At 42.0% G+C, this 14,697-nt stretch overlaps 1 protein-coding gene across 1 annotated transcript; it reads left to right on the top strand.

Annotated features, from left to right (window-relative positions):
* Positions 1-206: 206 nt before the first annotated feature.
* Positions 207-12,603, top strand: LOC111658272 (E3 ubiquitin-protein ligase TRIM62). The gene is made up of 4 exons (XM_023410739.2): positions 207-386; positions 3,961-4,217; positions 6,143-6,258; positions 9,409-12,603. Exons 1-4 carry the CDS (start codon positions 297-299, stop codon positions 9,957-9,959), a joined length of 1,014 nt encoding a protein of 337 aa, XP_023266507.1. The 5' UTR covers positions 207-296; the 3' UTR covers positions 9,960-12,603.
* Positions 12,604-14,697: the final 2,094 nt, after the last annotated feature.

The following is a 14,697-nucleotide window of genomic DNA, read 5'->3' as shown; positions in this document are numbered from 1 at the left end:
TTTGTAGCTGAGGCTTAAATCTTTGCCGCCTTGTACCAAAGCAAAGAGAGCTGTAATACAAATAATGCAGTTTAAATAAATAGAATAGAGGTTAGATTTGCAAAAATGTGTCTGCCAAATACATTGGTGTTATTTTTATGTAACTGACTTTGTGTCATCATTATTTGAGCAAACAAGTAGTTGAACGTTTAAAATGGACCTGAAATCACATCAGCTAATTGAATTTAGTTCCACAGTTGTGTCGTAGTAAAGTCCAGGCACAAGTTAGTGACCTGTTGTTTGTGTTGCAGAGGGAGATGAAGGAGCAGCTGGCCACGCTGCAGGACAGTGAGAAGGGACACACTGAGGCCCTGCAGCTCCTGCAGAGACAACTCACTGAGACCAAGGTACTGTAACATTATTAACACAAGATATATCATTTACAGAGCTGGGCCAGCACCGATTGTAGCCTGTGGGGCTGCCACTGAAAATCGTTTTCATTATCAGTATAGTCTATAAAAATGTCCAACATATTTTCCCAGGGCCTAAAGTAATGTCAGTCCAAAAATATTAAATTAACAAAGAAATAAAACAGGTTAGCAGAAAATCTCTACATTTCAGGAGCTCTGGTCTAGAGCTGAAACTATTTGCTGATTAATCAGTTAGTAAATCAAAAGACTCAGCTACTATTTTGATCATTGATTGCTGGAGTAATTTCTTAAGAAAAAAAGGTCAGTTATTCCCAAGCCTCTTGATTGTGAAAAGGCCGGTTTTTGTGCTTTGCAATAATAAACTGAATATCTTTGGTAGGGCTGCAACTAATGATCATTTTCAGTAGTGAGTAGTCTTCAAATAATTTTCCCTATTAATCATTAATCAATAAGAAGTCAGGAAATAGTTTATAAAATAGCCCAAAGTGACATCTTCAAATGTCTTTTGTCTGATGAACAATTTAAAATCTGAAGATTCTTCTTTTACTGTCGGCATAGAGGAAAAAATCTGAACATAAAGAATGATGAATAAACTTATTTTCTGTCATTTTGTAAGAAGGAATGATTAAGCAAGAAACAAGTGAGTAGTCACTTTAATTCCCACTTTGATCTAACAAGTAATTCTGCAGCAACAAATGCTGTCGAAAGTCAGTCGTAACAGAGCGTGTAGGTATCTACAGAAGCATGACATCCCTGCTTGAATCTTCAGCATCCAAATGGCAAAAGGAACATTCAATAACTAACCTCAGTAACACAGGTTCATAAAAGTAAAGGACAGGTCTGTTTAATGTGTGCAGTCTTTCAGTCACTGACTATCCACCTTCCTTCCTAACTGATTTGGACTGACAGTTAAATTCCGACACGTAAATTGGTTTATTGAGCGGCTGTTTAATCTCGACACCTTGTTTTAATCAGCCAGCCATGAGCATCTACTCAATATGTCAGTCGCACAACCCCTCACACACACACGCACACACACACACACATATATCTCTCTCCTCTCTCCTGTAGTGACATTGAAGCTATCACCCAGGTAAGGCTGTCTGGCAGAGACGATGTCGCAGCCGTCAGCGTTATTTGTCATTTAGGGACCTGTTTTTTCTACCTGCTGTCCAATGTCGCCACATCACCCATCTTTCTGTCCAGGTTCTGCACTGCAGTACCCTCTGCTGCCAGACTCAGTCTGACTGCTAGATGCAGGCCTTTCAGCTGCCCCCCATTCCTCATTGGAAATGAGCTGTTCTCATTAGATTTACATCCATTTGCAGAGTGCTCTGCCTGGAAGAGACACGCACTGTGACTGCATTGATCCCTGATGCATTTAGGCTGCCGATAATGAAATGTCTCCCTGCATAGCTTCTTCATCTTGCTAAATGTGAGGTTGCCTGAAGTTATTTTTCTTCTTTTTTACCTTATTGTTGCTAAAAGATGTGTTGATGTTTATCTTTAATGTTCATGACTGAGCTGAATTTCAGTTCTTGCACTAATGCTGCATTCATGTGCTCCTCAGATTGTTCCATTTCCCGAATTGGGAAGTCGTTCTTCCGACTTCGGTGTGTTCATGTGCTTTTAAGTGGGAATGTGGAAACAACATTAATGCTACAAAGAGGATGTGCTGTATTTTATTGCTCATAGTGTCAAAACAACATGTTGATAGCTGCTTCCAGTATTTGTGTTAATTAATATCAGGGTTACTGCTAATAAATAACTTTTCTAATTAATCTAGGTCAACAGTTACAACCTAATGCCATATTACAAATTACATTTTAGCAAAAAAATGCTATGCAATATGTTTCTCACCATCAACATAACATTTAGTTTCATCCGCCATGTTCCTGCGTATACAACCTCAACAACTCGGCAAAATGTGTACCAAAATTTTCACCAACATTCTGAGTTGTTGCTCCGACTTGAGGAGGCGTTCACGTAAATTTTTCCTCGTTGGAAACTCATTATTCCGATTATTCGGACACCACATGAATGCAGGATAAAATTGAGAAGAAAAGCACTGCAGCAGCCCAGCTCCCATTTTAACTGAATGTGCTTTCCTTGCACTCCAATTTGAGCTCTTGGCTTGTGTGTGCTTGGTTGGATCTCCGTCTGAAGGATAGACATTGTGTCCTATTCACATCCCCACCGGGGATTCGCTTGATAATCACATGCTTCCCTAAAAGGTAGCTAGCGTCCTGTCTCCAAGGGCTGCAGACTCCTTCTCAGTGCCATCACATGCCTGCTGGGCCAAAGCAGCAGGCATGTCACTGAGACTGATAGCAAGGCTGCTGCAGTCCTCCTCCTCCTTACCACCAGTTTTCAGCTCTTAAGTAGGTGGGAGGATGCTGGGATGCAGCCCACCTGAATGTCATAGCCCTCATGCTTGCAGAGAAATCGTCGTTTGAATAGGTTCCCACATGCGGAGAGAGAGAATTCCTGCCCCTGGTCTCTGAGAGAACAGGAGAAACATGCCTGCTGTTTGGAGGGGATTGATTGAATTTTTAGGCAAGTGTAATTAAACCTCAGATCACAGTTCCCAAATCCAGCTCCTCATTTAAAGATTAGAGGAGCGGTTTAAACTGTCCTCAGTTAAAGGCTTCATTCATCTAAGGTTTTGTACAGACAAGATTAATCTGAAATTCTTGTTTAGATGAACTTCACTGTGATTCAGTACTCATTAATTTTCTCAGTTGCTCTTTGATGGCCAGATGTTTGGACTTCTTTAGAGTCCGTGTACAAACACAAGTCCAACGTTTTTGTATAAAATGATGACTGCAAGAGACGGACAGGGAAAGTTTTCGCTAAATGTCTGAATTGAAGTCCAGTCTTTGCTTTCCTCAGAAGCTTCCAGTCGAAAGGATCCTCTGTGCGATTTGTACAGGGTTTTCACATCACACCCCTTTGTTCTGTCTCTCAGACACTCGGACTGCTAACACTCAGATGATTCATTCTCTTTGATGTCCAACTCCCCATTTTTCCTCTTCAGCAACAAATCAGTTTCTTCAGCTCTCAGCCTGCTGTCCCTTGCAAAGTGCTTGACTGTGCTTGTAATGACTTCTCATTACTCTTCTCCCCCCCCCCCCACTCCTCCTTGACCTCTTCTTTTTGGGTTATCACTGTCACTCTTGTTTGTTTCTGTGTAAAAGCTTTTGTATTTTCTCATTGGAAGGTTGTACTTTGACTGTTTTTGGAGAACCACTTAAAATCGATGCATGTTCAAGCTGAATCAATGAATGAATGTTAATGTAATATTAACACAATTTAGAGCACTTTGTCAGCCCTTGAATCACTGACTGTTATGTAATTAGGAGGCAGGCGATTGTAACTGAAACACTCAACAAACCCAGCTAACTATGGTACAAAGTCTATGTCACAGTCCTGTTATGGCAGTTAGAAATATCCAAGATGAGGGTGTGGTTTTTTTTTTTGTTTGTTTTGTTTTTTTTGTTTGTTTTTTTTAGTTTTTTTTAACTAAATCATCTTTTGACTTGTGTTTCAGTCCTCGGCCAAAAGTCTGCGCGCAACCATCGGAGATGCATTCGAGCGCCTTCACCGTTTCCTGCGCGAGCGTCAGAAGAGCATGCTGGAAGAGTTAGAGATGGATACGGCCCGGAAGCTCGCCGACATCGAGCACAAGATCCAGCGCTACAGTCAGCAGCTGCGCGACGTCAAGGAGGGCATCCAGATCCTGCAGGAGCGCCTCAATGAGACAGGACGACACGACTTCCTGGAGGGAGTAGCCGTCACGTCTGAGAGGTGCTTCTCCTGCCCAGACCTTGCAAAACAGTCCAGTTTCATCACTGCAGTCCCATAAGAAAATAAAAAAACACTTTTAGTCCAAGAAGGATCAGGTGTTGTCAACTCAAGTCATGTATCAACACTTTATCTAAAAAGGGAGTAAAATTGTTATAATGATAATTCTTGATAACCGACAGCTGATAACTTGCTAAATTTGGCTTAACGGCTGCTTACATTTCGTAGAAAGTACAAATTTGACCAACAGCGTCAGCAAATCCCTGAACAGATGGAGTATTAGGCCTGAAATGAACCAGCTGTAATGTTTAATCAGGGAGGGGGACTGGAGGACGATTTCATTGACCAGTTCACTCGACAAGAACTGTCCCCGGAGATTAGTAGGGTTTGGTACCAAAATGTAGCATCTGTAACACTGACAATCAAAAATGGTCAAGTATCGAGTGCAGGGCGAGACTCTTTGTCTTGAAATTTTTTTCCCCTCATATTCATTAGATATTTTCTCACCCAAATCAGGAAAAGAGCAAACCTTCCTAATTTGAGACTTTTCTTTAGTGCTAGATAACAACATTAAGCAGTGGAGCATGTTTTGTCACATGGGAGAAAAATAATATTTCACAGTATTCTTCAAACTTGGGTTCTGGAAAAGGTTTGGTCTCAATTTCCTATCAGTTTGGAAACTGTGGTATTGTATTTCCACTGGTGATGAATTTGAAATGTTGCAAACCTTACAGTCAGTAAATTAAACCCAGCCTCCGGTCCATCTTCCATGACCAAGAAAAGACAATCTTCATTAAACTGTGTCACCTCATTGCACTGACCACATAATAGTGTTGCTGTCAGGGGATCAATAGCACTGTACAGGCAGGTGACGAATTAAAGGACAAAACCTTGTAACTAAGTAGAGAAACATAACAAATGCAGATGCCTAGATGCAGGGCACATGAGGCCGCTGGATGGATTCAGGATCACATTTAAGGACCTACGGGAGACAGCACTTTATTCATTTATTTATTAGGGTCAACACACATGAGTTAACATCGGTATGATGCAAATATGTCAGATTTAGCCCAAAGGCAAATTTTCATCTGCAGTGGCTATTAATGTTATACATTAAAGGAAACAAATAAGACCAAAGACTACAGAACAACGTCAAAGCACATGCTCTCAATCCCCGTCATCAGAAAACCAAATGAAGAGATAAAAAGCTGTTCATCATCCTTCCTGCAGAAATCCCCCAATTTGTAGAGTCAATACCAAAGAGCATTAATACTTTTCTGGCGGCTTGAAGTGACTCAACACTTTACTTACCCATCCCTACACCCTCGCGTTCAAGTGGATTCATTCAGGTGGACGGTGATGGTTTCACTACCATGTCTTGTAATGAAAGATCTTAAAGTCACACAAAAACCCCAGACGAACTCGTATCATTCAAAACATTGCATTGCTGGAGCACCCTAGAAATGGTGCTTGCAGAAAAATTGGAATATACATTTTTCATTCCTTATTTTCAAGCAATATCTCACAAGTAGCCTGATGTTACAGGACATGTGTAAGCTCCGTTTTTCAACATACTGTGGTGTGACTGAGGTTTTCAGTGTGCTAAGCAACCCACTGATTGTCTTGCCTGAACTCTGGACTACATGTAGGAGTGCACTGAATGATTCATGCAGAGGTTCATCATATTGAATCACATTGTAATGGCGTTAGAGCTGAACCCCCTCCCTGCACGCCCTCTCTGATGTATTCATCTCTTTTTCATGAAGCAGTTTGTAAGCTGTTTTAACATCAATAACAGCACAGTTCAGACACACAAACCAGATTAATTAAGCGACGCTTCTGCATTGTGGGTTGAATAAGAGCCACCATTGTTTGGAAAAAGCTGAAAATTGGATTTAGACTGTTATTGATCTGTTTTTCTGTTGCAGGATTAAAGGGAAGATACATGAGACCAATCTGACGTACGAAGACTTCCCAACATCCAAGTACATGGGGCCCTTACAGTACACAATATGGAAGTCGCTCTTCCAGGATATTTCACCAGGTACAGTATGTGAACATGAGTGAAACATATGTGTAACTTAAACATGCAAGTGAGTAAATATACAGTGTGGAATCCAGTGTGAAGGGCTGCAGGTATTTGAGGAATAGTTTTGGGAACTATGATTATTCGCTCACTCGCATATCTGTCCATTAAATATAAGACTACAGCTGGAAGATGGATGCCTTAACTAAGCATGGAGACAGGAAACCATTTCTGACTCTGTCTGAAACACCGAAAGTTCTCTAACATGTTAAATCTTGTTTGCTTAATCTGTGAAAAAAATCACAGTTTAAAAACAACACTTTGGTTTATGTTTTTTTTTTGTTTGTTTTATTTCATTATACTTTTATGGAGAGTTATGTGTCAGTCTATTTCTTGGCTAGGTGCAGTGAGCCTGCATTAATATTGCGGGGATGCTTTTGAACTACTTTCCGTCCTCAGATGAGAAATGGTGGTGGGACCTGGAGGGCGGCGATGCCCTGCTGCGGTTGACAGTGCCGAGAGCAGCTCTACTCCCTCTGCCCTACAGCTATCACTTTCTCACAGGAGATTATTTAAAATAATGTGCTGAGGAATTTTTTTTTTTTACTCCCTCAATCAATCCTCCCATTTCAGCCCGCTGCCAGCTGAAGGGAGGCCAGGCACTTTTTATTTTTTTTGGCCTCCCTTGAGTGGCTGCCAAATGGAACAATTGGTTACGATCCATCACCAGCGGTTGCCAGAGACGCAACAAAGACATTCCTCCCATCATCCCTCAGCCCTCGCTGTCACCGATGGGTTAGCGGGAATAACTACCAGACGCCGTTGGTTTTTTTTTTTTTTTCCCTCTCATGTTCAGCAGCAAAAATTGCTTCTCCGCTGATGTGTGTGTGCTTGCATGTTGCTCTGCGTGGCACAAAGAGGCACTCGGGTTATGAAATTTTGATGACTTGATTGTAACAAACACTGGAGATGTCATTGACTGCAGAAGGTATTGTCCTGTCCGCTGGCTGGCCGCCAGACATTTCACCTCCATTTATCCCAGCTGATAAATATACAGACGAACTGGAAAGACGCCTTTCCCACTCTTTCCCGAGTCTCCCCTATGTTAAAGAGAGCAAAGGGAACAACCCGTTATTGTTCAGCCTGATATGGTTCCATATCCAAACCACATAACTGAGAAACATAACACTGAGAAACAGCCACCTTCCAGCCCGGAGCCTGTGGAGCGAGCTGGAGCTGCTCCCCCCATCACTGTAATTACTGCTTCACTGTATTGTTTGCACTCTTCACGTGGTCTGAAATTGCTCAAATTGAGCTACCCTATCAGACTCAGGAGAGCACTTGACTATAAAAGACTCTAGTTTATGCATGAAGGTAAAAACAGATTATAAAAAATGTATCGTGGCGTACTCAAAGTACCACTCGTTGCATAGCTCCTTGTTTCATTTTCCTGAAATAAGAGTTGTGCAGCAGTTGGGTGTGCAGTATAATAACAAGCCATCCATCATCTTTTACCGCAGGGCACGGCTTTGATCACCTCCTCTTACTCTGGCAGCAATGATATATATACTGTAATGTTTCCACCAGGTTGCTGGTCTGAAGGGGTTCAGCCAAATTGTTGAAACATATCATCTCACTTACAGTACCTCTAGTGTTATTTTGACATGGAGATTAGGTTTAATTGTCAAGGTTATATCTGATATCCTCCACTGCTAAACAATTTTGTTTGTGAAGCAATGAAAAAGTAAAGTGAAAAGTAATGAATCGGCACGCTCAACCCCATTACGTATAGCTGGGTGCAGAGTACCAAAAAGCAAAAATAAGGACGTGGTGGGGCTGGAGCTAATCCCAGGTTACACTGGGCGAGAGGCGGGGTACACTGTACAGGTCCCTGCTCTATCGCAAGACAAACAACCATTCATGCTCACTTCCACCCCTACGGGCAATTCAGAGTCGCTGCATGTCTTTGGACTGTGGGAGGAAACTGGAGTACCTGAGGAAACCCACACAGGCACAAGGAGAACATGCAAACTCCACACAGAAAGGCCCCGGCTGAAACCAGGGTTCGAACTCAGAGCCTTCTTGCTGTGAGGCGACAGTGCTAATCAATGCACCACCACCATTGTCACCACCAATATAAGTACTGTCCTAATACCAGGGGATTGTTTAGTAGAAAGTAGTTCTGCCAATGAGTGATCGGATCATCCAGAGTAACCTGGACACACACACACACTTCCACTTTCTTACTGGGAATACGTATTAAAAGCTTGAGCATCACAAAAGTGCTATTTCTTACCTCTAGGTAGTCTCCATACGGAGAGACAGAAAGAAAACATGTTTTTTATTTATTGAGTTACTGATTTTATTTCCTACTGTAGCGGGGCGAAATATATTGTGAAACCAGAAAGCTTATCCTGATTGGTGCCTTAATCAATCATTATAGATGCCAGTAATAAGTTCACAGCATATAACAGCTGGATATTTGAAAAGCTGCCTGTGGATATTATGTGCACCAGGGGGGAAAAAATAGAAATGGAGCATATAAAAACACAGGGGGTCATGCGGTGACTCCACCACACAGGATTTATGTAGATTCATACATTCGATAAAACGGTAGCCAGTCTGCTCTGTGAGGCAGGTGGGTTATGGACATTAAATGTGCCTCAGAAAGTGCCGTCTGTGCGGATTGCTCTTTAGGATGGAGGCAGAAACCTCAGAGACATGTAAATGAGATCATCATTTTCAGTGCCATCTCGGTCAAAACTTATAATCTTCAGTGTATATTTTCAGTATATATTCTTTCATTCAGACGGTGTCTTTTGTTTTTAATCAGCTGCCTGTAATGCAATCTTCTCACCGGGAGCATTTCAGAGATCCATTCTCTACCTTGACCTCACCTCTCCTGTGAAGTGGCTGAGCAGCCGGGGTGTATTCACGGACCGCCTCAGCATAAAACTGTTCTGCAATGATAAAGAAGGCGCTGAGAATGACACTGCACTCCTTACTTTTCTGTTTGGCCAAGCTGAGTCATAAAACATTGATGTGTTTGTTTTTTCTACCTGCTTATATCCACGTATCCCATTTATCTCGGCCGATTGTCGTCACTCCACATTGTTGAATTTAAAAGTAAATACTGAGTCTTCGTCTTCCTTTCCTTTGCCTCCTCAGTGCCAGCAGCGTTGACCCTCGACCCCATCACAGCCCACCAAAGACTGATCCTTTCAGACGACTGTACCATCGTGGCCTACGGGAATCTCCATCCGCAGCCGCTGCAGGACTCCCCACGCCGCTTCGATGTGGAGGTGTCTGTTCTGGGCGCAGAGGGCTTCGCCTCAGGTGTCCATTACTGGGAAGTGATGGTGTCGGAGAAGACCCAGTGGATGATCGGTGTGGCCCACGAGACAGTCAGTCGCAAGGGCAGCATCCAGATCCAGCCCAGTCGCGGCTTCTACTGCATCGTCATGCACGACGGGAACCAGTACAGTGCCTGCACCGAGCCCTGGACCCGTCTCAACGTCAAGAGCAAGCTGGAGAAGGTGGGGGTGTATCTGGACTACCCGAAAGGCCTGCTCATCTTCTACAACGCGGAGGACATGTCCTGGCTCTACACCTACCGAGAGAAATTCCCCGCCAAGGTCTTCCCCTATTTCAGCCCCGGCCAGAGCCATGCTAACGGCAAGAACGTGCAGCCATTGCGAATCAACACTGTACGCCTTTAAGAGCTACACACATCTGTGGTTTTGATTGTCCTGACAGATGAATCCATCGTAGGTGAAATCTCAGGACTTAAAGAAAAAATAATTAAATAAATCTGTTTAAAAAAAAAAAAGAAAAAAAAAGTGTTTAATAGGGTGTTTGAAATGTTTATTTCCTTCAGTTCGGTGTTAAGAATTGTGCTTGATGTTGCTCTAAAAACCTGTGCTGTTATTTTCTGTGACTTGAAACCACCATAAGATAACGGCCTGCACTTGAGCCTCATTCCACATCTTTCATTGAAAAGATGACAGTAAATGGAGACAGCGGGACCCCTGGGCTCCCCTGGGGTCTGTGGCAGCGTGTTTGAAAAAAGAAAAAAAGCGATTCCTGCGCTCAAAGTGACTGTCCCAGGCCCACCTTGCACACTCCCAGGGGACACCACTCCCATTATTAAGCTCCAGGCTTGTCAGACCTGACGTCCCCTCTCTGTCCAGGCAAGCAGGACACTGAAGACTGGTCACGTGTCTTCTCTGTGCTGTACAGTTGGCTTAGCTGTGTTTGTGGAACGTGATTGACAGCAGTCCGCTCTTTATTTTGAACTTGTCGAGTCCGTTGGCACTTTTTACTTCTGTCTGAGACCATGAACTTGGTTCCTCCTGTAAGACGTATCCACATCTGTCTGCTCAGTCTTCTTCATAACAAGGAAAGCTCCTAGTCCATGTGCACCAATGATTCTGCACGTTACCTAAGACAAATTAAATCAATGAAAAAGTTGTTCATAGGCTGCCCATCCCCATCCACTGCCCAGTCCTACCCATGCGTGATAGGAAGCTCTGTTTGGAGGTGGAGATTGTCAAGAAATATGCTGCTATTGACGGAGTAAGGACTTTCATATTTGTATTTAGTGTATTAAGGGTTAAAAGGTTTGAGTCTCTCATCATGCTGGCTCATGTTTTGCCTCCTTTGGTTTTGCTAGCCTTCAGCATACACTACACATGTGGGCTTTTTGTCCACTTTAAGTGGATTGGATTGGATTCAAGCACATTTCTGCTTCCTGTCATGATGTTTTATCATTTTGTCTTGGAATCAAAAGAATATGAAGTCATGCTGTCTAACTAGATATCCGCATGAGGCAGAGACCTCTGGTTGTTCTCAGATATGAAAATCTGAAAAGTTAAAGATGAAAATTGCTTTAAAAGAAAAAAGCTACAGAGACCAACTGTACTCCATTTATTTTAAATCGTATCTTTTATGTAAATGAAGTCAGTCTGTATGTTTTTAGAAAGTGGCAATTATCAAGGAAAATGGAGAAGGATGGATTGACTTGAGCACAACTTATGTGATCCTGGCATCGCCTTGGCTGCTGCTGTGTTACATAATAATGAAATCACTGATAATTCCTCTGAGGCTCAAGTCATCTTTTATTTCTTTGCCCCACGTGCCTCAAGTGCTCTTGTTTATCATTAGTTGCACACAAGTCCTGCAGAATCTGCTCCAAGAGGCTCTTGTCCCTCCGCCAAGTCCGGCACACTGAGAGATGTGTGTGTCTGTGTTTGAGCATGTTCACGGGTGTGTTTGAGTGGCGTGCTTCAGCTGTAATTTTAAATCAAGCTTTGGATGTGCTTGATAAAGCCCATCTGGCCCTCAAAGCAAAACCATGCAGTGGCCAAAAGTGTTTATTATGAAATTCTTTGGAATCAGAGAGAACTTGACAGATCTTTCTTCGGGAAATCTACAAATGAACAAACAAAAGGATCACCTCACCCTTCCTTTGCCACTGTACATCTTCATCCGTGCATTAGTGTATGTGTAGTCTGTGTTGTCCATTTAGAAGAAAATTGGGGCAGTGCCCTTGTTTTTGTTGGATGTGATTCCGGTATGTGCAGTATGATGCAAACTAGGGTCAAATTGTGAGCATCTCCAAACTAGTCTTGGTTGTTTGTTTTAACTTGCAAAGATCTGCAGTGATCTGATTAAAACCAAGCACAGCTCATTGTCTGTCAGTTTTCTGGGATTTACTCATTAAATTTATCCAGATAACTTGATGAGCTTGCTTGCTGAAAAATAATTTTATTTATTAATGTGTGGTTTCGAGTCCCGCATCGGACAAGCCCTTACCTGCATGTCATTCCCCCTCTCTCTGCCTCCCCATTTCCTGTCTCTTTCTACTGCACTATCAATAAAGGCACAAAAAGCCTGAAAAATTAATTTAAAAAGTTAATTAATGTGTGGTTTAGACAATCGGGACTGTATTCAGTTATTTTTCACTTTTATCCTCTTGATCTGTCTATCACTATATAAAATGTCCTTCCAAGTAAATCCCAACCTGCCTCGCTCATGCAGGTTAAAACAAATGTTAAAATTTGACCCCAGTTTGCTGTGTTGCAGACCTCAGTGCGGTCCGCCTCATTAAGACTTTCTGTTTGAATAGTAAGAAGGAGATTATCGTGAGGTGGTGTTGGGTTACTGGTGATGCTGATGATGCTAATGGTTAAAATGATTTTGATGATGATGATGATGATAATATAACTATGACACTTTTAATGATTGTGTCTTTTGATGATGGCCGCTGTGCACCCATCACTGTATGAACACACTCTAGTGTGCTTTTGCTGCTGGAGGTTTGTGGGAAATGTTTTAATGTACAATAAATTACTGCGAAAATCAGATGGTCTGTGTAACTTTGTCCTGGTTTGGATGTGCATCAACACTGTGCATCACTGATCCAATTTTCCTCTCTTCCAATTCACGTACAGAGTACTATTCCAGTATCGGAGCTCTCTTTTTCCCAGATTTATAATCTGTACATCACTGTGTGGAAGTGAATCATTTTTTATTTCGGCAACATGAACCAGAAATTGTTGCGGCACCAAAAACTAAGTTAGCATGACTGAATGAATGTAGCTGATGGAAAAAGATTTAATTTCATAATGACAATGACAGAGAAACTGTTTATTGTTGATTAGACAAGTCAAACCTGATATCTAATCAATAGTTCAGTATTGGGGTCATCCCTAGTTTCCAACTTAGGCAACATCCAAAGGGTCACGAGCGGATTAACAATTTAAGAGAGATTGAGGGGGGGGCATCCATCTGCTCTGTAAAATTATTTGTTATATTTATCAGGTACAATGTTCACATTCTCAGTTTAGCGTGTTAGCATGCTAATATTTGCTAATTGGCACTAAACAAAAAAAAACAGCTGACGCTGATGGGGATGTCATTGGCTCATTTGGTATAAACCAAAGTATTGGACAAATTTAACTTTAGAGTTCCTGCTGACAGTCAAGTCAGAGGTATACTACTATACTTCTTCCTCTGTTGGACATAAATGTCAACAAATGACAATGTTTTGGACAGACTGGTATTGCAGGGCAAAAAAACAAGCTGAGAGGGCAAAAATCAGTCTTTGCTTCAAATGCTCATAGGTCATGAAGACATGAAACCTTGAACAAGGGGTCACAAGTTAATTTGCTTAATATTAAAGGGTCACAGGCTAAAATGCTTGAGAATCACTGCTGTAGAGGACATAATCGCCAATTCACCCTAATGCTGACACTGCTTTAATGTTTTAGCCTTTAGTCAGATCTATCATATCACTTTGTGAACAAGAATATCAAAACTGAAACTCAAAATGAAAGATATCTGGGAGGCAGATGAATCCCATTTGTAGTATAGGAAGACTTTGCCTCTGCTTGTCAATATGTACTCCGGTTCAGCAAGAGTGTAATGCCAAACATTATATTTGAGATGTGCCAAACAAAAAAGCTATCCAGCAGGGAAGTGGGAGGCTGTGCGCTGTCTTTTATTACTCTTCCCTATTTTGGCATAGGCTGAGGCCCAGGCGTGTGACATGATGAATAAAAAAAGATGTCTGCAGGAGTTCAGTGTTCCCTCGCTGCGGGTGAGACGCAGCCTTCAATAGGTCCTCTTCATTTGCCATCTGTGACGCATCTGAATGACTGGTTGTTAAAGCGGAGAGAAGAAATCATTATGCAGTTTTAAATCAGGATCGAAAGCGAACATCTGAGTCATACACTGCATCAGAAAGGCTGAGAGTTGTTGTTTTTTTTTTTGTGAAACTTCGTACCCTGCTGTTTTATTAGTTCACACTCCAAAGCAATTGAGTCTTGTTGCATCATGATTACAGCTGTTCCATAACAAACTGTGCAGTTTGAAGCGGCGTGCCATTCATTCACAGCAGACCCTCAGGACAAGTGGCTCCATATTCTCGGCTTTGATTCTGGACACTTTTCTCAGCTCTCTCCTCTCTGATAGACATTTTCATCCGAGGAGAAGGTGTCCATCCTGTAATAGACATTTTTCCCTGAGGGGATAGCATCCATTAAAAAGTCACTGAGCTCTCCTTTGAGAGACCCATATCCGATTCCAGGCTGATGTGGCCCTCCTGAGGCGAGACTGTAACATTTTTAATCTTGTAAGGGATGGAAGAAACAGACATGAAGGCTCGCTTTTGTCATCAGCTGCAGCTATAATGCTGGTGGCATGAATAGATCCATCATCCCTATTATTGTGCATGTTTTCAGGATTGCTGTATATATTAGGTTAAATATGACTTGAGGGAAATTGTTATAAAACAACATCTCATTGCTGAAACAATTAGTTGATTAATCCATTACACTACCAGTCAACAGTTTTAGCACACCCCTTATTTTTTGAGCTCTTATTAAAATGTAGGCAGTTCAAGTACAGTGAATAACCTTAATGGTACAAGGTAGAAAAAAAAATGCATAAGTCACC

This window comes from Seriola lalandi, unplaced genomic scaffold (genome assembly GCF_002814215.2).
Source record: "Seriola lalandi dorsalis isolate HSWRI2012SDOR001 ecotype SW California unplaced genomic scaffold, Sedor1 jcf7180002054431, whole genome shotgun sequence".
NCBI classification, from domain to species: Eukaryota; Metazoa; Chordata; class Actinopteri; order Carangiformes; family Carangidae; genus Seriola; species Seriola lalandi.
The sequence above is the reverse complement of the archived record's forward strand: the minus strand, read 5'-3'. Positions and strand labels throughout refer to the sequence as shown.

Bases quoted from the DNA above. Each gene is read 5' to 3' on its own strand.
- LOC111658272 (XM_023410739.2), top strand. From the start codon at position 297: ATGAAGGAGCAGCTGGCCACGCTGCAGGACAGTGAGAAGGGACACACT. The intron at 387-3,960 runs GTACTGTAACAT...CTTGTGTTTCAG, and splicing joins GACAACTCACTGAGACCAAG to TCCTCGGCCAAAAGTCTGCG. The intron at 6,259-9,408 runs GTACAGTATGTG...TTGCCTCCTCAG, and splicing joins CTTCCAGGATATTTCACCAG to TGCCAGCAGCGTTGACCCTC.